A 25,235-nucleotide genomic window follows, 5' to 3' on the forward strand; every position below is an offset into this window, starting at 1 on the left:
AGATCAGATTATTAAGACTCTCTTCCGTCTCCTATTTCCAGTGCCACCACTAACAGTCCTCTCCCTCTGTTTCAGAAAACCACGCTTGAACCTCACGCACCACACCTAAGTGTGTAGCTCCACACTTGAGTATCCCATCAACCTTATCCCCCGTGACTCTTATTGTGTTCTGTAATAAAGTCTTGTTGAATTTAAGAACAGGCTTGCAGGCCTACCATTGACAGTGCGAACTTGAATGAATGCACCCAGATCTAGATCCAGCCCGAGCAGCCATCTCAAAACAGGATTCTGTTCTGGGCGCCCATGAACAGTCTATTCAGTTTCTAATGATGCGATGGTCGAGAGAAAATTCTCACTTCATAACAAAGCCTTCAACCCGTTTCTGTCCCTAATGCCATTCCTTCCGCACCATTGTCCCTCCCGTCTTGATCCCCCTCAGTTATCCAATTCCACAGAGTCGCTATGGGCTTTTCTTTTTTGTTTTTTTCTCCACGCTCATTTCCCAGCAATGACGCAAAATTATCTTACCTGGTGGGCAAGTTGAGGGGGAGGGCATTGACGTGGGCCAAAGCTTATTTATCCACTCAGTTGGTTCTCAGTCACACCAGAACCCATGCTGATTGGCCGCTCCTGGCTCACTCGCGAGACACGTGAACATTTTCACACATTTGAGTGATTTTATTGTGGGTCCTCCGGCCATTTCCTGGCTAATTGTCCCAAATGTCTGCTGTTGTGATGATTGTGATGTGATGGCTGCTCTTAGACCCACTAGGCACTAAGCATTGAAGTGTGCTGCCCCTCCCTTCCTTCCCTCCCCATCTCCAGCTGCCTCCCTCTTCCCGCTCCACCACAACCACCCACACATGCAGGACCTTGGAGTAGGGGTATGTCACCAGGGTGCAGGGGAGGCATCCCCCCCCCTCTGTCCCCTTCTGGCTGCCTCTGCCTCAATTTTATCCCACAACTTAGACATTCACATTACTCACACTCTCATTACACATACATATAGGATCTTGGGGGTGGGCACAATCACGGAGTCCAAAGTACCATCAGGGTGTACACCCCACCCCTGGCGTCGTTGCCCACCTCTCAATTTTAAATACATGTAGACATTGAGGGCTAGCAGGAGGGACCATGCGCTTACCTGCTGCTCTCTGGCAGGTAGCTCCATGCCCTCCTGGGTTTTAAATGCACCTTAGAACACACATGCATCAACACTACAATGAGCGGGTGGAGGGAGGTTTGGAGTCTTCTCTCACCCCCATTCTCTGCGGCCTGCTGGAGCGGGGGGGCTAGGAGGAGTTGGCCGTCCGACTGCGGTCTGGAGTGTGGGGCCTTCCTACTGCTGCGGAGTCGGGGCGGTCTGCCTCCCCCCACCGCAGGGAAAAGGGTAACACCACCTGGGTCTGGGTGCAGTTCCCCCCTCCAGGGGCAAGGGTACCTAGACCCGGTTTGTAGAGTACGCTTGGGGAGTGTGATCATGTGTACAGTGTCTCTCGATGTCTGTCTCCACGTTGGTTGAGTGTGGAGTAAGTGCATATGAGAGCATGAGGGTGGGAATGGATGTTTGTATCTGTGTGTGCCTGTATGTCTGTGTCTATATGTCAGGTTGGGTGTCAGCCGCCACCTCTCTGGGGACATCTCAGGCCCTCCAAGGTTTGGAGGCCTATCTCCTCCTACCACCACTTCCCCTGCCAGTGGCGGACTCCCTCAGGTGTCGGTGCGTTGGTGGTTCTTTGTGTCCGGGGATGGGCGTCCAGGTACACACCGGCTCACTCCTTGGCGGCCGCTTATCGGGGCCTGGAGCCTGGGGCTCGCTCGGGCCACTTCGGAGGCGGGGTGCCCCCGGCCTCTTGGCCTGGGGCTCGGTCACTCTGGCACAGCTGGCTGCTGGCGGAGCTCACGGGCGCGTCACTGCAACCCCCCCTGGCTTCTGCTCCGCGGCTGCTGAGTGAGCCCTCATCTGGGACTCTCCTCAGCTCTTTCTGGGACAGTGGCGCGGCTGCCCCTCTGTTGGTCTTCCTTGGTCTCTTGTGTTCTGGGGGCCTCTGGATGTCTGGAGTTTTGATCTCCTCCACACCTGCTTCATGCCCTGGAGGACGGGGCTGTGGCCCCCCCACACCCTCTAGCAGATTATTACATGAAGGAACCTTTTAAAAAAACAAAAAACAAGCGCATCCATGCTCACAGGTGTACACACGGGTGATCACACCCACAAACTACACCCTTTTTGGCTCCTACCTCAAAGCACACTGTGTTCTGTTGATCTTATGTGCTGCACAATAATGTTTAACATTTAGTATTTACTGTTATATTCCCATATATCATTGTGATGTTGTTTATTCTATTACTCTTGTTCTCTTCTGCTTGTTTTCTTTTTTCTTTCTCAGCAGGTGATCCAGGTGATTGATATATGCATTTTTTTTCTCTGCCCGTTCTGTTGGTTTTTGTCTTTTGCCCTTCTCCCCCGTCCCTCTTCTCAGCTGTTTCTCTTTCCCTCTTTCTTTCTCCCCTTCTTTCCCCCAGTCAAGTCTGTCCCGTATTCAGTAAGTGAAAATAAAATAAACAATAAAAGGTGAATCAAATGGTCCATTACGGCAAGGCTGGGATGGTCAATTTGGTAAAGTAAATCCGTTGGGCATCTTTCTTTGCATTTAGACAACAATTCTGATGCAAAAGAGCCAAACGGGACAGGCCAAAAAAAAAAAAAAAAGAAAAAAAAAAAAAGAAGTGCGTCATTAGCTTCTAGCTAACTGGGTAAGGGCGTCATGGGTCTGTGGGTCTGTCCACTGTTTTAGAGAACGTTTTAAAGTAAGTAAGTAAGTAAGTAAAGTGACTCACTGATGTGAAGGAAAACAGACAAACAGAGACACCACCTACAATCAGGGAGAGCGTGACAGAGCAGAGGGAAACGTAGCTGACACTAATCAGAAAACTGAACATAACACACATGAAATAGACTATCAGAATAAAACAGGAAGTACAAACACAGAGACCAAGACCAAGATACATGGGCTTGACACAGGAGCTGGGGAGAACACAGACAGACATGGGTACATGACTGGGAAGGCTGGAAGATGCAGAGATGTGACTATGGAAGACTGAGGTCAAGAGACACCAAGTAGAACATAAACCAGGACCATGACAGCTTTTAATCTGTTACCTTAATTTTATTAAGTAAATAGGGTGTATGTTTTATTACAGTGCTTATTTATTAAGTCTTCAAGATAATTTAAGAGTATTTCAATCATTTTCACAAAGAATACTGCGAGATCCCTTATAGACAAAAACAAGTGAATTGTTTTAAATAGTTATTGATGGTGTAACAGCTGTGATTGGACAAGGGCAAGAAAACTTAGAAGGGATGTTAGCAGTTACATCAGCCACAAAGTAATTACATAATTGTGTATATAAGTCCTTTATCCTTTCATCACTTACTCCATATACACCTTTATAAATATATGTGAAGTCTTTTCAGACAACATATACATATATATATGTATATGTTGTCTGAATAGTTTGCGCTCATGATTAAAAACAAGCAAACAAAAACACGATTTTTATACGTTATTCAAATTGCACAGTATTCTAATCAACACTTCATTGATAAATCCAGACATTCAAACCCTACACTCGCAGCAGATCTTATCACTATACTACTGTGATGGGATTATAAGATTACAAAAATACAATAAAGCCATAATAAATAGCACTGGCCAAGACCACCATGTCTTATGGAATTAATAAACACTTTAAATAGAACATAGCAAAGTCCCAGATCTGACTGAGTCCTCTACTTTTTTCTACAACAGAGGTTTACAACCACTGCTCCAAAACTATACCAACTACGGTGTATTGTTAGTGTCAGCTAAATTTATAAAAACTGGAAGTTCCTGTTGAATCATCAATCAATTGGTTGAATCATTTTTGTAACTGAGAGACTATAAAAGGTAAGAATGTAACCAATATGAAAGCTTTCCTATTTGAGTGCTGTCTGAATGCCACTACTGTATAGGCCATTTATCCTCTTTTCTCACCTTTGGCAATAATAATAATAATAATAATAATAATAATAATAATAATAATAATGATATGGACATTTTCATGTCAAGCACTCCTCCTCCCCTAAGGTCAAGTAACAATAGGAAACAGCAGATCTTTTACAGGAAAATCAGCCACAATCACCTTTTTCTACAAAGGTTGAACACTGTGTAAAATGTCTTTAAAAACAGTATAAAGTCAATATACTTGAACTGAGACACAGTTTGCTCTCAGTTCATTTTGGTTTCAACACAAACACACACACACACACACACACACACACACACACACACACACACACACACACACACACTTCATGACATCTGTGACGGCAGCAAAACCAAACCAAGCCAAGAGAACAACTGGGATATGTGGTGCTTGTTTGAAGAATCTACGAGTTACCTTTTCTTAACTCTTTCCGATTTAATTTTTTATTAGCTCAGGACATAACAAAGTCATTTTGTGTCTGGCAAGTTTTAAAATTAGGTCATGATTTTGCAAAGATGTGCAAATCTCAAAAACCCATATTTTTCAATCTTTAAAACAACGGTTTTCCATCAGGACCAGACCAGATCTGAAGGCATCCATTAAGCATGTACCAAAGTGAAAGCGAAACCTTTCATGTTTCACAACTGCTTCTTGTCTGTTTGCTTCCATTGTTCACATTACTACCATTTTCTAGCTGAGACTGGCTGTTGTTGCTGAAAGCTGCTCTTGCCTTGGATCCCATTTTTAAAATAAAGTGTTTCTTGATTTCACAGGTGTGTAAGTGTCTCCTTAACAAACACTGGAACCTGTCAAGCTGAGAAGGCTTTTTCTGGTTGTTTGTGCATGCACATTGTGGATAAACCTCCGGTCTTTGATGGTAGACTGATGGGAGATGAGTGTGCAAGACAAGCTGCCACTGACCTTTTGTTATGGAAGGGCGTACATGTTTCAGCAACACAATGCTAAGTGGCACACTGTGTCTATTAAAACAGCAAGGCTTTATAATAAAAGACGTCTGTGTATCGGCTGCCTGAACAGGTTTTCTCTCCCAAAAGTCCAACAACTAGTTTCCTACGTTCCCAGACATTTATGGACTCAATCATTTTGGTACAATTCTCATAGCAGAAAAATCACTCATATTGCAGTTTTCTCTGCAACTCACAGACTCAACAAAAGACAGCAACAATCGAAAGCTTCACCATATATGTCAAAACATGAGTCAGTCAGTCCCTTCAACTGATGAATGATTGAAAACCTTTCACAACCATTTTAAGACTAAGACATTGAAATGATTTTTACTTTTTCAGAAGCATCACTCTTTTCTGTAGCTATTTCATTATACAATCATTCAATATTTCATAGTATTTATCAATGATAAGAACAGGGATGATTTTATCTTTTATAAATATTAATCAACTTTGTTAGTATCCCCAGTAAAGCCAAAGCACTTTATTTCAACAGTTTTGCAATAAATCCATGTAAACTCTAATTAGGAGTGATGCAGTTCACTGTTGATGATGACGTCCAGTGATTTTATATCATTTTTAGATGATTTTCAGCAACAGCTGTATGGGCAAACTGTGAGTTCCTCCATTCATTAAGTAGTTGGTCAAACTGCTTTCTGTATAAACATGAATATCATAATCATATATGGTGATTCATGTCAGACTCGCACTGATATCTACAGTATATGTGTTTGGACATGGTTTCATGGTGAGGATGGCACAAACATATACAGCTGGGTGAAAAAAAAGAGTTAAAGGTGGAGTAGGATTATAACAATATAATAAAGTGTTATTATAATATTTATTAGAATTAAACTGTTTTAGTTTTTCATGTAATATGTACAAGATAGTATTCCATTTGTATTTGTGTGGAGCTATTAAATACTGTAAAACTAGTGTCACTAAAAAAAGAAAAAACACTTATTACTTATTAGTCTGCTTGAGTTGCTTGGTCATCTTTAATTGTAAATTGGCTTTTATCACTAAATCCTGCCAGTTGTGATCACGTGGTACTCATTATGTTTATTACTGGAAATCTTAGAAGCAATTAAAATGGACCAAAATGGACTGAAGCATTTTTCTAGTCTGACTGACAGCTCAGTAAGCTTTCACTCACTAAACAACAGCTCGCTATATAGGAATCAGTTCATTCACCATTTACCATAATGCAAAGTACAGAAATGCATGATTGGTTGACACACAGTGCACAGAACCCCAACCTCAACCCCATCAAACACTGTTGGGGTGAACTAGAATGGAGATTGTGACACAGGTCCTCTCTTCCACCATCAGTGGCTGATCTCAGAATTGCTATTCTAGACGAATGGGCAAAACTTCACACAGACACGTGAAAAACCTTGCAGAGAGGTTTCCCAGAAAAGTGGAAGCTGTGGAAGCTCAAAGGACAGACCGACTCCATATCAATGCCTATAACTGTGGAATGAGATGTATTAAAAGCTACTGAAGATAAAGTGTGTAGGTGGCCCAACATTTTAGTCCATATAATGGATCTTCTAATTAAGCAATTAATCTGACCTAACTGTATGCTTGTATTGAAGTTCTACATGCTAAGTTGGTAAGTGCAATAATACTGTTGCTCTTTGCCATAAGAGACTGTAAACAGTTCTGTTTCTCTGGATTCTCTAAACAATGAAAAGCATACAAAGACCAGGTTCACTCACTTTGGCATGATTGGCTGTTGTCAGTATTACTTGCTGTAGCATCAATTAGTGCTAATAGCTCTTCTAGTGAAACAAATAAAATGAAAAAAACTAAACAACTGCAAATAGCACAGGTATTTATAACAATTGTTATCATACTACCTACTTTAAATTGTGCAAATTTCTCTAGAGTGCAATCAACAAGTACCTGATACATCAGTCCAATAATCCTTTCCCTGAAAATAAAATATGAGCCTTGATTATAGGACAACACCATATGGAGTTTAGCATCATTCACGTAAAACAGTGTTTTCTTAAACCAAGCTGCATAAAGTGCAAAGTTCCAATACTAGAGCCCTGGCTCAACTACCAGGAAGTCAATGTGTCCCTTTTCTTTTGTCTTGAAGGCTTCAGCGATGATCCTGGCAGCATCTTTGTGTTCCCGGCCTTGCAAGGGGATGCCATCAACCTCCAGAATGACCTGGCCAGTTTTCAGCTGGCCGCAGTTATGAGCCGAGCCTCCTTTCTGTCAGCGGGAACATGAGAGAAGAATAGAAAGACAATAATGTTAGCAGGATTAAGGCGCTCATGGACAGAACAGTTTGTTGTTCTTGAAGTTACAGTACAGTCCAAGGCAACTATAGCTTGAAACACACTTGGACTGAATTTAAGATATAAATAAAAGTTTATGATTAGTTCAATAAGGCAGATGTGTAATCACACATCTGCCTGCTTCCCTCGTGTCTGGTGACTAATTCATGCGTCACGCTTTCCCATGCTTTCAAACTCGTTGCTGACATCACTGGTCCAGTCAAATCATCTTTCAGCCTTCTTCAGCCTCCACTCTGCGCACTTTAAATCTCACTGTTCATCTGTTCGTCTACCTTGAAGATGTCTCTCCCATATAACTCAGGCTCCATTCAAGCCTCCATCTTGATCTCCACCACCTGCATCTAGACGCCAGGGTTTCCTGCGCTCATTCCTATCACTGCTGGAATTCCATTCTGCTGTGACGGGACATTACTTGCCAGTGAAAAGTTTGTTTATAAGATTGGGGAAACCTGCAGTCAGCTGAGACTGAAGAAGTCACCTGGGTGAGTGATGAAACGTGACTATGGTGAACCATGTCGGGGCTTGGTGCTGTCCAGCTCTTCACTCTTCATCTGGGATGTCTGCCACTGTGATGATTACTGGGCCCTGTTCAGCGAGGTTGCTGTGGTCTGTTCTTAGATCCACTAGTCACTCAGCATTGCTGTTATGGGTTGCGTCCTTCTCCCAGCACAACGAAAATAAACTCCACCTAAACTTGGTTCATATCTGACCCAGATAGACTGCAGCTCATAACTTCTTACCTGAAGTTCAGTTCACCTGACACTCGGACCGGCGGCCGCCTCGCGTCTCTCCTCCTTCTGCCTCCCCTTCCCTCATCCACCCACTGGCCTCTGTGGAAGCTCCGCTACAGCCACCACCAAACAACTGACTTATTTTTACACACCGGCCAGATCCTGACCAATCCACCACCTTTTATTGTTTATACCACTACAAAGAAAAAACCCAAACCCCCCAAAACAAAAAAAATCATCGGCCCATAAAAACAAAAAATCACATCGCAAATGCCCGGTGGGCCGATTGCCAGTCCAGCTTTGGTTGTACCATCAGTTAACCCTTCACATGTCAGCTGTGGCACACATGCCCAGGGTTGCCAACCCCTGGTCTCCAGCCTTGGTGGTGCTGTTCTCATATTGTTACCTGCCACTGAGAGTACACCTTGGCTGCTTCTGTGAAGAACGGCTGGTTTATTCTGCAGCCTTCTATTTTTCTGGTGTATGTCTTCAAGCGGCTGGCCAAGGCTGTGAGACTTTGCTTTGCAGTTTCCAAGGCCTCAGTTATGGACAGCTTGCTGCACTTCTTGGGCACCTCCTTTGTTGCACCTTTCAGCAGCTCCGATAGTTGGCTACCCCCCGTTCTACCTTGATCCTGGCCTCTAGTCTCCTTCTGCATGCAGGGTACTGCTCCTTGTTCAACTTGTAGCTAAGCTTCTCACTGATTGCTGCTGCCATGCTGTAGATCAGCTTGTTAGTCTCAGTAATGGTGGTGGTAGATATCTTCCATAGTGCTGCATTCACATCATCTACTAGATCTTCTGAGGGTACATAGCAATACCGAATGACAGCAACATCAGGAAGAAGGAACACAAGAAGCTTGAAAAGCATCAAGGGCTCAGAGAAGATAAGAGGGTGAAGGTAACAGTGGTCCCAGTGGTAATCGGAGCACTCAGTGCAGTGACTCCCAAGCTAGATGAGGGGCTCCAGCAGATCCCAGGAACAACATCTGAAATTCACACTTGAAGGATGGATCACCCACAAGGGCGAGAGAGGATTTTCTTTTTATGTTTTACTGTTTTTTGCAGTTTCAGTACATTTTGTTGCTTGGAAGACTTTAAACAGTGACTTACTTGAAACCTTCTAACGCTTTCTTACCTGAATGGAGACTATGCGAGGCAAAGGTTGGCGTGTACTTCCTCCACCCTCTATTGCGATGCCCAAGGTGTTTGAATTTTTCAACACTCGCACCAGCACAGCAGTAGGCACTGGTACAGGTGAAGGAGACTGCTGGGAAACAAAGCAAGGAGAGCTAAGAAAAATATATTTGTGAGCAAGAAGTAGCATCTTACTGCATGCAATTTAGCCACTAGCTTGTAGGTGAACATCTGAAAATCTCAATATAGTAAACAACATTTCATTTTCTTCAGGTGATGGAGCCTTATTTACACATCAATGCGTCTGAGTCTAATGTTACTGTGTTCCCTTTGTTTTCCCTCGCGTGTTCTAGCCTAATGCTAATAACAAGATTTCCTTTGAATTCAATAAAGCTTTTAAGAGTTTTGTTTAGGTGCCCACAAAGTAACTTCAGGTCTTAAGATCACAATCATAGACAGCTGTATAAACAATCACCAAGGAGATTACTTTAATCTCCCTCTGCTTTTGTTGGTAAGAACTTGTGGTTTTACTTTGCAAACTTGACCGATTAAAATAGAAATTAAAGCAACAAAAGAGGTGATCCAGTGAATTCTGAAATCACAAACTAAAACTGGGTTTACACCAGCACTAATTTGCTTGTTTTGAACACATTAAAAGATATGCTACTGAAAGATTGCTTAGTAATGAAAACCCTCACTTGTCTGCCAATCCCTGGAGAAAGTGCATGAAATCCTGGCTGTTCCAGATGGGTCCGGTGAGTTTTGCTAGGTCGTGGGCTGCCATCTTTACTGAAGCCTCCTGCCTCTGCTATATCCACCCCGCTGTCCTCACTCAGAGTCTGGCCGCTGTCTGACAACTGTGACAGGGTGGCCCCTGGGGGGAGGAGTTAGCTAGCATACACTGAATTTAATTCAAATTTAATTATATAGAAAAAAAGCGCTTTGGCGACAGTGGGAAAGAAAAACTCCACAGGAAGAAACCTCCACCAGCACCAAGCTCGGGGAGGGGTGGCCATCTGCCACAATTGTTGGGGTGAGGACAAAGACACACCGTGGAAGAGAGCCAGACATTAATAGTAACTAATGTTTATATGCAGAGAGGTTTCTAAACACACAGTGAGTGAAAAGGGTGACTGAAGAAGAAACACTCACTGCATCATGGGAATCTCCCAGTAACCTACACCAGTTCCAGCAGAACTAATGGAGCATTGAGGATCATCGGATCCAACCTAAACTCTGTGCTTTATCAAACAGGAATGTCTTAAGCCTAATTGTCATGGTCCCTGTGTCCCCGGCTGGCTCAAACAGGCTACAGGTATTTGTTGTTGTTTTTCCCCCTCGCTCTCTCTAGCGATTGCTCACTTGTGGCTCATGATTCCCGCCTCTCCTGGCCAGCATTCAAGACGGTGGCTCGGTGTTTCTCGTCACTGGAACGTTAAGCAACTATCCTAGTGTTGCCCGGCTGTAAAATGATCTCCAGTGTTTCCTTCGTGGCTTTCCTAGTGTTGATTCTCTCATCTGTCTCCATGACTAGATTCCCTGGTTTGTTTGTGTTTCCCATCCCTGGACTACCTGCGCGTGAGTGTGTGTGAATTACAAGTGTGGCGGGGCAGAAGAGGAGTGTGTGTGGAATTTCCCTCACCATTGCTCTGCCTCCCATTCTACTTTTAAATACTCTAGGAACAACAAGTAGGCCTGCAGCGTGAGAGCGAAGTGCTCTAATAGGGTGATATGGTACTACAAGGTCATTAAGATAAGATGGGGCCTGATTGTTTAAGACCTTGCAGCCAGGGAGGCAGAAGAACATCAAGAAGGCCCTGAGTAAATGTGGTTATCCCAGCTGGACTTTTGTCAAAGCTGGGAAGGCTCCTACAGAAAGCTCCAGCCGATCCAGGAGAGAAGGACAACCGCTGCCCAAGCGAAAACCTGTAGTGATCCCGTACGTGTCAGGAGTATCAGAGCAGTTGAGACGCATTTTTTCTAAACACCGGGTCTCTGTGGCTTTTAAACCCCAAAACACGCTGCGCCAAAAACTGGTCCACCCCAAGGATCGGGTCCCCGACACAAACAGAGTAACATAGTGTGCGCTGGTAAGTGCAGGAGGATTGGCAGGATTTATACATCGGGGAAACCAAACAACCTCTGGCTAAGAGGACGGCACAACACAGAAGAGCCACCTCGTCAGGCCAGGACTCTGCAGTCTATGCACACCTACAGGCCAGTGGACACTCTTTCAAGGATGAGGATGTATCATCCTGGACAGGGAGGAATGCTGGTTTGAGGGCGGAGTCAAGGAGGCCATTTACGTGAAAAGGGAAAGACCATCTCTGAATGGAGGAGGGGCCTAAAGGTACATCTGTCACCATCTTACATGCTGTGATTGCAGCCATTCCCCAACTCTCTGTGAATGGGACTCATGGCCATTGATCAGAGGTACATTGTGCAAATGTACTGTTTATAAGGTTGTGTAAACCTGCAGTCAGCTGAGACTGAAGAAGTCACTTGGATGATGATGAAATGTTTCTCCCACTGAACATGTCCAGATGAACAGAACCAACTTTTGGGGATTTCCTCCCCTGGATGATTGAGCACGCATCAAGATATAAGCAGGGCAACCGCCTACATGTTTCTAGTCACAAAACATGTGTTGTTCTGGTTATTACTAATACATTTTACAAGTTGAGTGCTTCTCTGTACTGAGAAACAACACAAACACACAGAGACACAGACTGTGTACCTACTTAACTCCAAGTTACCCCCAATGGATCCATCAGAGAATGTTGGTTAAAAGTGCTTGGGCATAGACAAAAGCTTTTAAACAAAAGTGTGTCTGAATGGGTGAATGAGACAAGCTTTAAGAACATTTGTGTGCTCAAATACAGCAGAAAAGTATTACATACACACCATTTACCTCTTTGCTGTGGTCTGGCATCTGCTGATAGCCGGTTCATTTCTGTTACAATGACTTTCTGTGTGAGAGCAGGTGAGCAGCGTTGGTCAGCGCTAAAGGATGGAGCAGCAGGCGTGATGAGAGAGGGGCACGGGGACGGACATGGTGAGGGATGATGAGATGGTTGAGGGGATGGCAGGGGAGTTGCTGCTTTTGAAGAGGATGCAGACATTGACAAGACGGAAGACTTTTCATAGGAGCGGGATCTAGAAGAAAACTTGATAGATGCCTCTGGTTTAGCAGAGCTGGGCAAGTCCCGGTAATGCAGGAAACCTGGGCAGGTGTGGTGACCTGAAATGGGCTGGCTATGATGGTGGACATGGTAATCAAAATGGGGATTATTGTGGTGTTCAGAATCAGAGAGATGGAAGGAATTCTGGCAGGTGTGTTGAAGGGAATTAAGGGAAGTGTAGTGGGTGGGACCAGGGCATGCATGGTGGGGGGAGGCTGGTTTTGGCTGGTGTTGGCTGGTGGGAAGGGATTTGATAGGCTTGTGGGGACAGTCCTGGAGTAAATGGGTGGGACCAGTGATGAGCAGGCAAGAAATGGGCTGCACCACTTTGGCTGAAGGCTTGCAATTGAACTCTTTCTCCGGGAATGGTCTTCTTTGGGCCTGGACAGAAGCAGCTCTGAAGGGTGGAAGAGGTTCACTTGAAGCCTGCGTTTCATCCTGTCATTCAGAAAAAGGCAGTGACATACAAAAATCCAACATGAATAGTGAATGTTGCCTCTTTAATCATTATCTTTAAGATTTTAGATCTTGTATATTTAGAAACACAGCTTGTCATGGACTAATGACTTTTTCAGAAAAATAAAATGAGAACATCTGTAGCCATCACATGGTGCATGTTGAGTACAGAGAGTCAGAACAAGGTTAGATTAACGTAAAGACAGAAAAACATGTATTTAAGAACTGTTAATTATGTAAAGGCGGATAAACTGTTAGATATTTGTACAAGCAAATGCAGTGATGTGAAAAAGTTCTTGATTTCCTGTTTTTTTTTGTATGTTTGTCACACTTAAATGCTCCAGATCATCAAACAAATTTAAACAGTAGACAAACATAACACAAGTAAACACAAATTGCAGTTTCTAAATGAAGGTGTTTATTATAAAGGGGAAAATATCCAAACCTATGTAGTGAAATCTAAACTAAAAAAAGGAACAACTGATTTCCACCTAAACCTAATAACTGCAACAACCTTAGCGGCAACGACTGCAATCAAGCGTTCGCAATAACTGATACTGGATCTTTTACAGTCCTATGGAGGAATCTTGGTACACTCATCTTTGCAGAATTTTTGTAATACAGCCACACCTGAATCTGATTGACATGTTGTGTCATGACCTTAAAAATGCAGGTCAGGTCTTTGACTGGCCACTCCAAAGTATTTATTTTGTTTTTCTTAAGCCATTCATAGGTGGACTTGCTGGTGTGTTTTGGGTTATAGTCCTGCTGCAGAGCCCAAGTGCGCTGCAGCTTAAGGTCATAAACAGATGGCTGGAGATTTTCCTTTAGGATATTTTGGTAGGCAGCAGAATTCATGGTTCCATTTACCACAGCAAGTCTTCCTGGGGCATCAAAACAGACACAGACCATCACACTACACTTTATATATGTAACGTTAAAGTATGAAATCTTCACATTAAAGGATGCATTTGAAATGCAGGCATACACAAAACTGTCCACCAGCATGAGTTAACCATTCATTCATCCATCCATCCATCCATCCATCCATCCATCCATCCATCCATCCATCAATCGTCTTCCAATTATCCAGGGTCAGGTCGCGGGGGCAGCAGCATAAGCAGAGAAGCCCAAACCTCCCTCTCCCCAGCCACCTCCATCGTAACTGGGGGAACAAAGATGTTTCTAGGCCACCCAAGATATAGAAGCTCTCCAGCATGTCCTGGGTCCTCAGGGGCTCTTCCTGGTGGGACATGCCTGGTACACCTCACCAGGATGTGCCCAGGAGACAATCCTAATCAATTGGCCAAACCATCTCAGCTGGATTCTTTCGATGTCTAGGAGTAGTGGTTCTAACTCTGAACCTGCCAGACGGATGAGTTCCTCACCCTAAGGAAGAGGCCAGCCACACTTTGGAGAAAGCTAATTTCCATTGCCTATATATGCAGTCTTGCTCTTTCAGTCACTACCCAGAGCTAGTGACCATCAGTGAGGGAAGGGATGTAGAGTGACCAGTAAATTGAGAGCTTTGGTTTTACGCTCAGCTCTCTTTTCACCACAATAGAGCGATAGAGCGTCTGCATTACTGCAACTGCAGCACCAATCCGTTTGTTGATCTCCTGAAGCACTTCCCACAGTATACTCCAAGCGACACAGTCAAATGCCTTCTCTGGGTCCATAGATCACATCTAACTGACTGCACGAACTCCAATGCAACCTCATATATCCTTGAGAGGATAAAAAGCTGGTCCAGTCTTCTGGGACCAGGACAAAAACTGTTGTTCCTCCTGCATCCAAGGTTCAACTAACAGACTGACTCTACTTTTCAGCACCCTGACATAGACTTTCCCGGGGAGGCTGACAAACTATAGTAGGAGCCTGCCTCCAGTCCTTCTTGGGAACCACCACCCCTGTCTGCCAAGTCAGAGGTACTGGCCCTGATGTCCACACAACTTTGTAGAGGCATATCAAATAAGACAGCCCTACAATATCCAGACTCTTCACCTTTCATTGGGAACCTACCCACCCCAGGGGTCCTGCTACCAAGAAATTATTTGACTGCTTCAGGGTGGTTTAATCCCTGGCTGCTCCAGCCTACATGCCAAATATCCTTGCACAAGAGTTTAGTAACAGAACAGCTTAGGTTCAGATCAGGCAGGCCTTTCCTCCCAATCACACCGTTTCAGGTCTCACTGTAGGCACAGCAGGACAACAGCATTTCCAGGGCGAGCACCCTCGAGTACCCCACCCAGGGACTCTAAGAAGGCCAGGTACTCTGAGCTGTTGTTTGTTGTGTAAGCGCAGATGACAGTCAGGACCTGTTCTCTGATCCGAAGGGTCTGGGGCACCTCTCAACCTCACGCACCTGCTCAGGCTCCTTCCCCACCAGAGAGGTGATGTTCCATGTCCTAATTGCCAGCCTTGGTAGCCAGGGATCTGTCCACCAGGGCCTCTGCCCTTGGCCACCACCCGGCCCACACTGCACCCAACCCCTACGGCGCATCCTGCGGGTGGTGGGCCTATTGGAAAGGTGGCCCATGTCCCTTATTTGGGCCACACCAGGCCAGGACCCATTGGCTAAGGCCCTGCCAGCAGGTGCTCTTCCTTGGGCACCCTCCCCAGGCCTGGCTCCAGGGGGGTACCCAGGTAATTCTATCTCGGGCAGAGTGAACTGTTCCCTTGATTGTGTGCACATAAGGGTCTAGTGAATCACCCTTTGTGTGGTTCCTCATCCAAGACCAATTTGCCATGGGAGAGACCCTACCGAGGGGCAAAAGCCCCCTATCGACATAGCCCGGGGGATTCCTGGGACACACAAACCCCTTCACCATGATAAGGTAGCGATTACTTCACTTCACTTCAAGACAAATCAAAAGATTAAAGGCATTACACCACACAATGTACTTAAAATAAATAAATAAAGGACCAACCATAGCAGGGATGGTTTGCTCTGCATCATGGATCACAGGGGCTATATGGCTACAGTGGCCCTGAGACTGCCACACTTCTAGGCCTCCACGCCAGGACTGGTGAGACTCCCTTCCATGTTGCAACACCAGTCTATCATACACGTCCAGATCCTGTGGCGCCACCAGTCTCCTCATCTCAGACAACATGGACAACTGGCAGAAAGAAGAAGACAAAACAAAAAAAATAAGATATGATTATAGTACAGTGAAGAAAGGATTATACAGACATGGAGTCAGGTGATGTGTAGCGATGTACCTTTGCATGTGTATTGAAAAGCTCAAACAGAGCCATGGTCAGAGACTCTACTCCTATATGTCCTTCTTGGTACTCCTGCAGGTAGTAGGCCATGGTTTGCCTCTCTGGATCTGTCAGCAACATGTAGGCCTGCTGTTCCAGTGACACCTGAGCACTGGGTGGGCCCACACCTCTGTATCCTGCTGGCTGGATGGAGCAATAGTTTGACAAGTGAAAAATGATGGAATCAAATATAGGAGAGATGAAACATGTTGTCATTGTGTCTAATACTACAAGGACTGTGACATGCAATGGAAATTCTTCATATACTGCTGAGTTATAAGAAATACTGTTTTCAGAGTGTCATCACCTTATTTGTCTTATTAGAAAAGAACAGAACAGACTGCGCAGGAAGCCAAGGTCATAACTCAGGCTCACTGAGAGAGAGAAAGAATGTGGATGTTTAGGTTTTAGGACGGGGGGGGCTGAAGCTATAAGAATGTGAGGAACGCTCAGACACTTCGAGATCAGGCGGACACCCTCCCGCGCTCCCGGATGGTTATTGCGCAAAAGTGTTGTATGGAATAATGAGAATTGTATGGAATAAAATGATTGTGGCTTTATACACCGAGTGTTGTCCTTCCTTCAGCCCAAAGATGAAAGAATTGGGAGGTTTTAACAGAACAACACAGGTTGACCAAATGTGCTTATAAATAAACTGATTGATTGATAAGTTCAGTTCACCTCAATTCAAGTTGATTTGATTTATACAGCACAACAGTATACCAACATATGCCTCACAGGGGTTATTTTCCAAGGCTCTATAGATTGAAGGATTTGTTGTGACCAGTCATCAGTACTTGTCATGACCTAATATCTTTTAGATGATATTAGGTCATTATTAGGTCATAATTACAATGATTTCTTAACCTCCTAAGACCCAAACTCTTTCATGGCATTTTTAATTTCTTTTTGCTATTTGGGCTGATCTGGACCTGAAGAATATAAATAAAAGAAATTACCAGATTTTCTTATTTTTAAAAATGGGATTTCGATAATACAGTAGCAGTATAATATCAGGCCCTTGTAGAGCAAAATTTTGTATTTTGGTCTAGACAACCCAAATTGTGATGTCCACATATGTGGACGCCAGGTCCTAGGAGGTTAAAGAAGCACCCAATCATTGCTGGATTCTGCCTGCAATTATTGTCCTCCAAGGGCTGCTGACATGGAAGTGGTTTCTCAAAAGGCAAATATGGCAGAATACACAACAACACTATATTAGTGAAAAGAGTAAAAGTGCATTCCTTTATAGAGGGAATAAAATATAGGAGAAGGTATTTTGCTCTTTTTTTATCCACTTTCTTCTTATTCTTCTGTCAGCTAGGGTTGCTGACAGAAGAATATGAAAGGAAGCAGATGATCTGCTTCCATCTCACCCTATCCAGAGCATCTTCTCTGTTACACCAACCCTCTACATATCCTCCTTTACTAGATCCATGAACCTCCTCTGACGTCTTTTTTCTTTTAATATTGACTGGCGACTCTATTTCCAAATTCCTTTGTCCAACATATCCACTTTCCTCCTCCTCCATGTCCAAATCATGTCAGTATGCTTCTCTAACTGTCTCCAAACCACTGAAACTGAGCTGTCCCTCCGATATGCTCATTTCTAATATAGTCAATACTGGAACTCTTGATCTTGAGATTAGCCACCTAAAACGTAACTCTTTGAAGGCCATTTATACCACTTATTTTTGTGTAAAGCTAACTGAGCCTTGCATAATATAATATAATATAATATAATATAATATAATATAATATAATATAATATAATATAATATAATATAATATAATATGGGCTGTCAAAGTTAACGCGATAACAATGTGTTAGTGCAAAAAAATGTTAACACCTTCTTTTTTTTTGACGTGGAATTAACGCACTCACACACCTGCGGTCTGTGACCTTTGGCACAGTTACCTTTTACCTGTGACCTTTGGCACGCCCAGTTTTTTTTTTTGGAAATCAGGAAGCGACGCATGCAGCAGTTGTAGATGTGAGCAGAAATGGATAAAGAAAAAGGTCTTTTGAACAGCAAGTTCAATTTTAAAGCAATGCCATATGGTTGTCTTGACAAGACCAAAGTAATTTGTATTTACCGTTGATGTGAACTGTGTTATCACCGCAGTACGTCCAGTCTCAAATACCGCTTGCTAGCCAAGCACACAGCTAACGCAGAGAGCCCTCCTCCCTCTCGCCAAAGGCAGACCACGCTGGACAGCTTTCAAAGGAGATGTCTGGACAATTCTACAACTAACAAACTTTCAACAGCCACAGCAAAATGGGTGGCTACCGCTTGCAGGCCGATTAACATTGTGGAGGAGGAGGGGCTACTTGAAATAATTCGCATAGCATCCAACAAATCCACGCATGAATTGCCTTCAATAGCTACCACTGTAACCAAGATACACAACTTGTATGAAGATGAGAAAGTCGAGGAGGCTTTGGGGCAGACCAACACGGTTGCACTCACCGGAGGCCACTGGACTTCTCTAGATATTCACAGTTACCTTGGGGTAACAGCGCATTATTTTTCACCACAGAGGGAACTTCAGTTGCATGCTTTGACTGTTATGAAGATGGAGGAGAGGCACTTCACTGACACGTGCGCTGAGCACTTTATGCAGCTAGCTAGACAGTGGGGAATTGAACATAAGGTCAGCACGCTGACCACTGACAGTGCACGCAACATGGTCGCAGCGGCAGGCAGCTGCCGTTTGAGCACATGCCTTGCATCACACACAGCCTCCATCGAGCCGTCACAGTTTCTCTACAGAACAGTCCATTTAACAGCACACTGACAAAATGCAGAAAGGTCAAAGGCCATTTCAAGCATAGCCCACCAAACGTACTGGAACTTGAAAAACAGCAAATTGCACATTTTCATAAGAAAGAGTGCAGGGTCAAGCATTTTACCCTTATGTGAGTGAATGTAGCAAATTCTTAATGAAGTGTATTTCTCTATAACTGCAGGTATATAACTGAACTTTTGGGAGAAGTTTGTCTCCTGCTCAGTGGTGCTGCCAACTTTGTGTCACCTGTCGCGAGTGATGGAGGTCTCTGAGGATGACCCAGCTTAAGCTGGGCTACACTGTGCAATTTTTTCAGCCGCGTTATTCAGCTTCTGCTCAAACTGTACGATTGACTCGCAGGGGTTAGAAGTTTGTAGGTCACGATGCTCTGATGCAACCCGAGTGCTCACACTGTGCGTCCATAAAAATGAAGGTAATCTGTCGCTCACTCTCCCTCTCAGTCTTTCACTCACACAGACACACCACCACCATCAACTTTGCTAAATTGCTAATGAAAAAACATGATCAGGCAGCTGTGGTTGAGCAGCAGTGTAAATCCAACTATTTTCACGGTTGTTGTGGTCGTGATAATTTTGTGATGCCACATCGAAAAGGCTCGGATGAGCTTTCCAAAGTTCTCCAAGTTGTGCCTCCATCGCTTGTGTCCAGATCACACGCAGCACTGCCGTGCTGCTCCGTCTTTTTCACCGACGTTTATGTGTTTACGCGTGAGCAGTGTGAGAAGCTCAAAATGGGCCAAAAATCGCAGTGTGAGCCCAGCTTACATGGTTAAACTCGAGGAGACCTTCAAAGCAAAAATGAAGAAGAGCAAGGAAAAAAGTAACATCGTACGGCTCAGGGTTGCGACAGCTCTGGATCCTCGGTTTAAGGATCTTAAGTGTCTAAGCATACCTCACAGGGCTGAGGTGTGACGCTTGATCAGCGCGTTGCCGAGGGAGAAGCAGAGGCCTGCACAGCCTGAACAACCAGCAACATATAAAGGAATAAAGGCTCACTTTTCTTTAAAGTTTAGCTCCACCTCGTTCGTCTGCATTTGGGTACGCACAACACAACCTCCACGCAGTCTACCATGGCAGATCATGACAGTACAAACTGACCAGAATGGAGCCAGCAGACTCTGCATGGAATCTGCAGCATGCGGTTTCAGACGTTTGTCTCTGTGAGGGCCTTCACACGTCCAAACTGGGAGTGCTGCAGCTGTTCCTTTGTTTTCTCTTTCACTGGCAACAAGTCCTGAGGTCTCCAGCTCTCTGGCCCCGCAGGAGGGGTGCGTGGCAGGAGAATAAGGATTGTGTGGCTGAATTCTGCGGGCTTACTCTGCTGCAGTGCTTCACTCTCTTTTTGGGATTTCCAAGCTCAACTGTCTGCGGCTGCCATGCTGCCACCTGCTCAGACACCTGATCAAGCGCCTGCGGCTACCACACCACCATTTGGTCCTCTATGCCAGAGGTCATCACAACCGCACGGCCTGCCCGTCCACGTCCTGACTGTCCACGGCCTGCATGCCCTCATACATCCACCAAACCACACCAACAACAGCCCTTCTTCGCCACTGTTGCCCTCCAGCCCTGTTTTTCCTGTGCTGCCACTGCTTCCCATGTGGTCGGCCCTCATAACTGTTTCGGCGCAGTCACCTTCCACGTGGTCGGCCTCCTCAACTGCTGTTTTTGTGTTTGGACTGAGTTATTTTAGATCCAGAGTCCACTACAGCTACAAGAGAAACTGATTTATAATCACCACAATTCTTGGAAGACATCAAATCTGGAAGTCAGGATTCACTAGTAAATTCTATCAGGGTTCCTACTTCAACTTGCAAGCCTGGTTGCCATAACAAGTGTCCATAAAGTGTTGCATCTCTCCACAATACAAACACTCACTTACCACGATTCTTCTGTTATGCTCATTGAGCGGCAGGTGAGCTCAGTTTTAATAGTAGGTCTGGTGGAGTTGAGTTAGGAAACCCCAAGTTTAATCCGACTCACCCAAGAAGGCAAGGGAAGGGATTTCTGCCGACTCCAGAGGCTGTGTAATTGATTTTCAAATGGTTTCAGTTGAATTAGGCCACTATCAATTTTCAAAAATATAACTTCATGATCTATAATAAAAAATACATCAGCGATAGAACAAATGTTCAAAAATGATATGGAAGTTCCCTATCAGATGTTTCTTTGTCTCAGTAATTGTAATGTTCTAATTGTGACAATTGTGATTTGGCTAAATATAGATTCTATCAGTAATTTGCTTATAATTCAAAAATTGATTTTGGGGAAATTGTAATTTTAACAAATCTAATCTATATGCAGACAGACTTCAGGTCGAAGTCACTGAGATTTGAACTTTTCAGTATCTGCACCCTGATTGACTTCCTCTCTGCATTCACAAGAATTTCAGAAAACTCGGCCTCTGACTTTGAGATTGAGGTAAATGAGAGTCAAACTTATCCAAGATTTTTAGTAGATATAATTATGGTACCAATTTGAATCTCCTTGAGTTACTGCGTTCACAGCCTTTTACGGCTGAGGGGTAAAAATCGAATAGGTGATGAAAACAAAGATAATTAGCGTGATGATCAGTGTCATTTCCTATTAGATGAAGTCATACAAGTGACCGATATCTACCATAAGTCACGACTTAGCACTACATACAGTTCGCGTGAGGATGGTGCAAGACGCTTATGTTAAGTATGGATCTAGGAACATGAGAATATGAAGACAGTGGTGAAGTGTGCAGAAAGAGGGACAGATGGGTTTGAGGTGTGGGTAGGATTACACCATCAGCTCTGAGCCCTGTCTTGTTTGCAACGGTGATGGGCAGACCGACAGTTAAGGTCAGGTTGGAGTCTCCATGCACTGTGATGTTTCCAGACGACATTGTGATCTGTGACGAGAGTAGGGAGGAGTACTGGAGGTATAAAATGAAGATAAGAGGAATGAAAGTCTGTGGACAGATTACATGTGTGTGGATAGAGGGAGACAGAAAGGTGAGGATGGAAGGAGTATTCAAAGCAATGGACAATACACAAGAAAGGTGAAGTGGCAGGTTAGAGTGGAAGTTCATGGTTTCAGTGAAGGAAGACAGAAAAGGGTGAGATGGAGGAAGATGATCCACTGTGGCAACCTCTAAAGGATGCAACTAAAAGAAGTACTGATCATATCTCGCTTGGTAAAATATGTTGTGCCAATATTATTTCAAGGGTGTGACAACCTATACAAACCTAAGAGTAAAGAATATTTTTCTTGGGTAAAAGTTAAATGTCAGGGCCTTCTATGGCTGTTTATTTTAGTTGGACCGTGCCGTACACTTCGTGATGTGCTAATACAAGATCAAATTGAACCCACATAAACCATTTTAAACAAAGAAACTCCAAACATGTCTTACATACACTAATTTTAAGTGGTTTTTTTAACTTATAAATTGTAACTTAAACCTCACTGGGAGGCAGTGCAGATGCTTTAACAATGACATGAGATGAGAAAATGTATGAATGGATTAAAATGTTGTAACAGCATTTTGAACAGATTGAGGGATTTGCAGCTCCTACAGACAGACAATATGAAAATAATGCCCTGATTTCCTCCTAGTTGGATTAAAGTAATGCACTAAGTTCACTATTTGAGATCATGCTCTTGAGTTTAGCAATATTTCTTAAATGAAAAAATCAAAAGCTGGCTGGAACTTGAAGTCAAGGACTGATCGAAAGAAAGAAAGAAATGGTTTTAAAACTACTCATAATGTGACTTAACTGGATAATGTACACTGAAAATAACGAGGGACCCTAGGGGGGCCGCAGATGCTGTGGAGGAAGCACACTTGGAGGCAGGGATTCTCTTCACCCAATGTGCCATTTATTTACAAAAAAAGCCAAGCTGGGGGTACGAACAACAAAAACGAAACTTGTACAACCAAACTTAAAGCAGGTCCAAACGCTAGGCTCATGCCTAGTGGGATGCTACCCAGCCTTTAGTCTTACAGCACCACCTTGAACTCAGCATTAACTCTGCTTTTAAAGCTTAAACCCCTCCCCAAGAACAAGCCATGCAAGGCCTTCCTCTCTTTCTCACACTACACCACAAATCCTGCCAATGATTCACTTCCTTATAAACATTGAATCAGGTACTGAATCAGTGACATACTGAATGAAGCTTTGTCCCTGATCATGTGAATCTGGCTAGATGAACCAGACCACAGTGCTTCTGAAGTGGTGTGATGTTTTTTTGACACATGCGCCGGAGCTTCAGGTTCAAATGGACCAGCACTAGCAACATGAAACAGAGAAACCTCCAAACATTTTGGTAATACTGATAATCTAACAGTAAATGGTTTTGAATACATGGGCCCACTGCATAACTATTTCATGGTATGAAACTTAGGAGCATTTTATTTCACTTCCTTAGGACATAAAACAAACTAATGAAGGAATGGTCCACATCAGCATTAGGCTCACATTCATAACTAAAACAACTCTATGAGGATGGTGAGGAGTCTGCATATCGACAGGAAGTTGAGCGGCTGGTACTCTGGTGCAGTCAGCACAACCTGGAGCTGAACATGCTTAAGACTGTAGAGATGACAGTGGACTTCAGGAGACATCCCTCAACACTGCCCCCTCTCAAAATATATCAGACAGCCCTGTGTCGACTGTGGAGATCTTCAGGTTCCTGGGTACCACCATCTCCCAGGACCTCAGAAAGACCCAGCAGAGGATGTACTTCCTGAGACAACTGGGGAGGTACAGTCTTCCACAGGAGCTGCTGATCCAGCTCTACACTGCAGTCATTGAGTCTGTCCTGTGCTCCTCCATCACAGTCTGGTATGGAGCAGCCAGTGAACAGGACAGGAGCAGACTGCAGTGGACTGTACGGGCAGCAGAAAAGAATATAGGCGCCCCCCTGCCCTCCATCCAGGACCTGCACCTCTCAAGAACCAGCCAATAAATTCGATTCTGATTCTGCATCTGGAGCTCATTGAGCCTTGGTCCCTCTAGGACACTGTTATTGAGTATGGGGGGACTCCCTCTATGCTGCTCCCGACTAGTTGTTGTCCCCCCTCCCATGGGACTTGGGCACTTGGTGGCTCTGTGGGTTAGCTGACTTGGACCTCTTCATTGTGCAATGGGGGCTCTGCCAGGTGTCAGGAAGTGAAGGAATTTCTAAAGAGTTCCTGAAGAATGGATGAAATGACTTGTTTGAAATCGAGTGACGGTTAGACGCAGCCATATTGGCAATGGCAAAGCAGCTCCAGTTAATACAGTAGGGACTCAGTTTCAGTGAGTGAAGCACACTGCTTCACACCACTAAACTGTGAGATGATAATATAATCAATAACATGTTCTGGAAAGATGAGCCTGAGATCAAACTTCCTGATGAGTGAACAGAACAGCAAGACTGTTCCAACAAACCCTGGTTGGTGTGTCCAGGAAGTTCCAGCAAAATCTTCGACTGTCACACTCAACTCGGGATGAATCAGAGCTTCAATTATGAAATTATACAAGCTCAGTTGTATTTGTTCTATTTGGCTTGGCTTTATTCTGCAGTTTGTTTGTTTTTAATTTAAGACAGGTTTTCTACAGTTCATGTTCATTTAACCACTTTTGCAGTAAAATACTTTTACAGATTCATAAATGAGTGAAACAAAAGACCTTAGAGAATATGAAAAACATTGTTGTGATCTTTCTACTTCTGGCTGGGACATCTTGAAATTTCGGTAGCATTTCCAGTGTGCTGTTTTCCTTGTTTGGATGGAGAAATAGGATGTATGCGTACGCAATGCTTCAGTGAAGCAGTGTACAATTTCAGGTAGACCGTGTTTACAATAGGCAGTAATGCAAAGCTGCCATTCTTACCTTTCCTAATACAGGTGTAGCTCTGGCTGAAGACGGTCTGATAGAAAGAACACAACAAACAACAAACAATGCTTAGCATATTTAAAAAGTAAACACACAAATGATTAGTTATGCTTATAATTGGACTGAGACCAACACAGTCAACTTGTTAAAAACCACAACATCAACAACATCATCATGAAGTGACGAGCTGAGAGTCTCCGTAATCTTCTTCTCTGTCGTGACGATGCACTTCCTCATGTTTTCCCATGAAGAACTATAGTGAGAGCTCAGGTTGGTTTGTGGTTTGGGTTACATGCACTTCCATATGTTAACCACATATGAACTAAAAATGTCTCGTCACATCTATTACCACCCCAAATTCATAAAAATTGGAACACTGTGGAAAATGTAAATATGCAATGATTTGCAAATCTAACCCCATCAGAACATGTAACACACGTTTTTAAATGTTTTTACACATAATGTTCAAACTGTGACATATTACTATTGCATGAAAAGTAT

The 25,235-nt window shown here is 43.9% G+C and overlaps 1 protein-coding gene across 2 annotated transcripts in view; it reads right to left on the minus strand.

The window, feature by feature from the left end:
* Positions 1-3,155: 3,155 nt before the first annotated feature.
* The window catches only part of LOC146696241 (whirlin-like), a 63,279-nt gene continuing 41,199 nt past the window's right edge, over positions 3,156-25,235 (minus strand). Inside the window, exons 5-11 of one of the 2 annotated variants that reach the window (XM_085474339.1) lie at positions 24,732-24,768; positions 16,037-16,222; positions 15,742-15,933; positions 12,085-12,793; positions 9,872-10,047; positions 9,175-9,303; positions 3,156-7,220 (exon numbers count right to left, since the gene is read on the minus strand). In XM_085474339.1, the coding sequence (XP_085330465.1) occupies positions 7,044-7,220; positions 9,175-9,303; positions 9,872-10,047; positions 12,085-12,793; positions 15,742-15,933; positions 16,037-16,222; positions 24,732-24,768 (1,606 nt within the window). In that variant the 3' untranslated portion in view covers positions 3,156-7,043. Of the gene's footprint in view, positions 7,221-9,174; positions 9,307-9,871; positions 10,048-12,084; positions 12,794-15,741; positions 15,934-16,036; positions 16,223-24,731; positions 24,769-25,235 lie in introns of both variants that reach the window. The other variant, XM_085474338.1, reaches the window with a different exon arrangement.

Source organism: Copadichromis virginalis, linkage group LG12, assembly GCF_057382275.1.
Source record: "Copadichromis virginalis isolate Kocher_CV1m ecotype Utaka linkage group LG12, C_Virginalis_male_GT1.1, whole genome shotgun sequence".
Taxonomy (NCBI): domain Eukaryota; kingdom Metazoa; phylum Chordata; class Actinopteri; order Cichliformes; family Cichlidae; genus Copadichromis; species Copadichromis virginalis.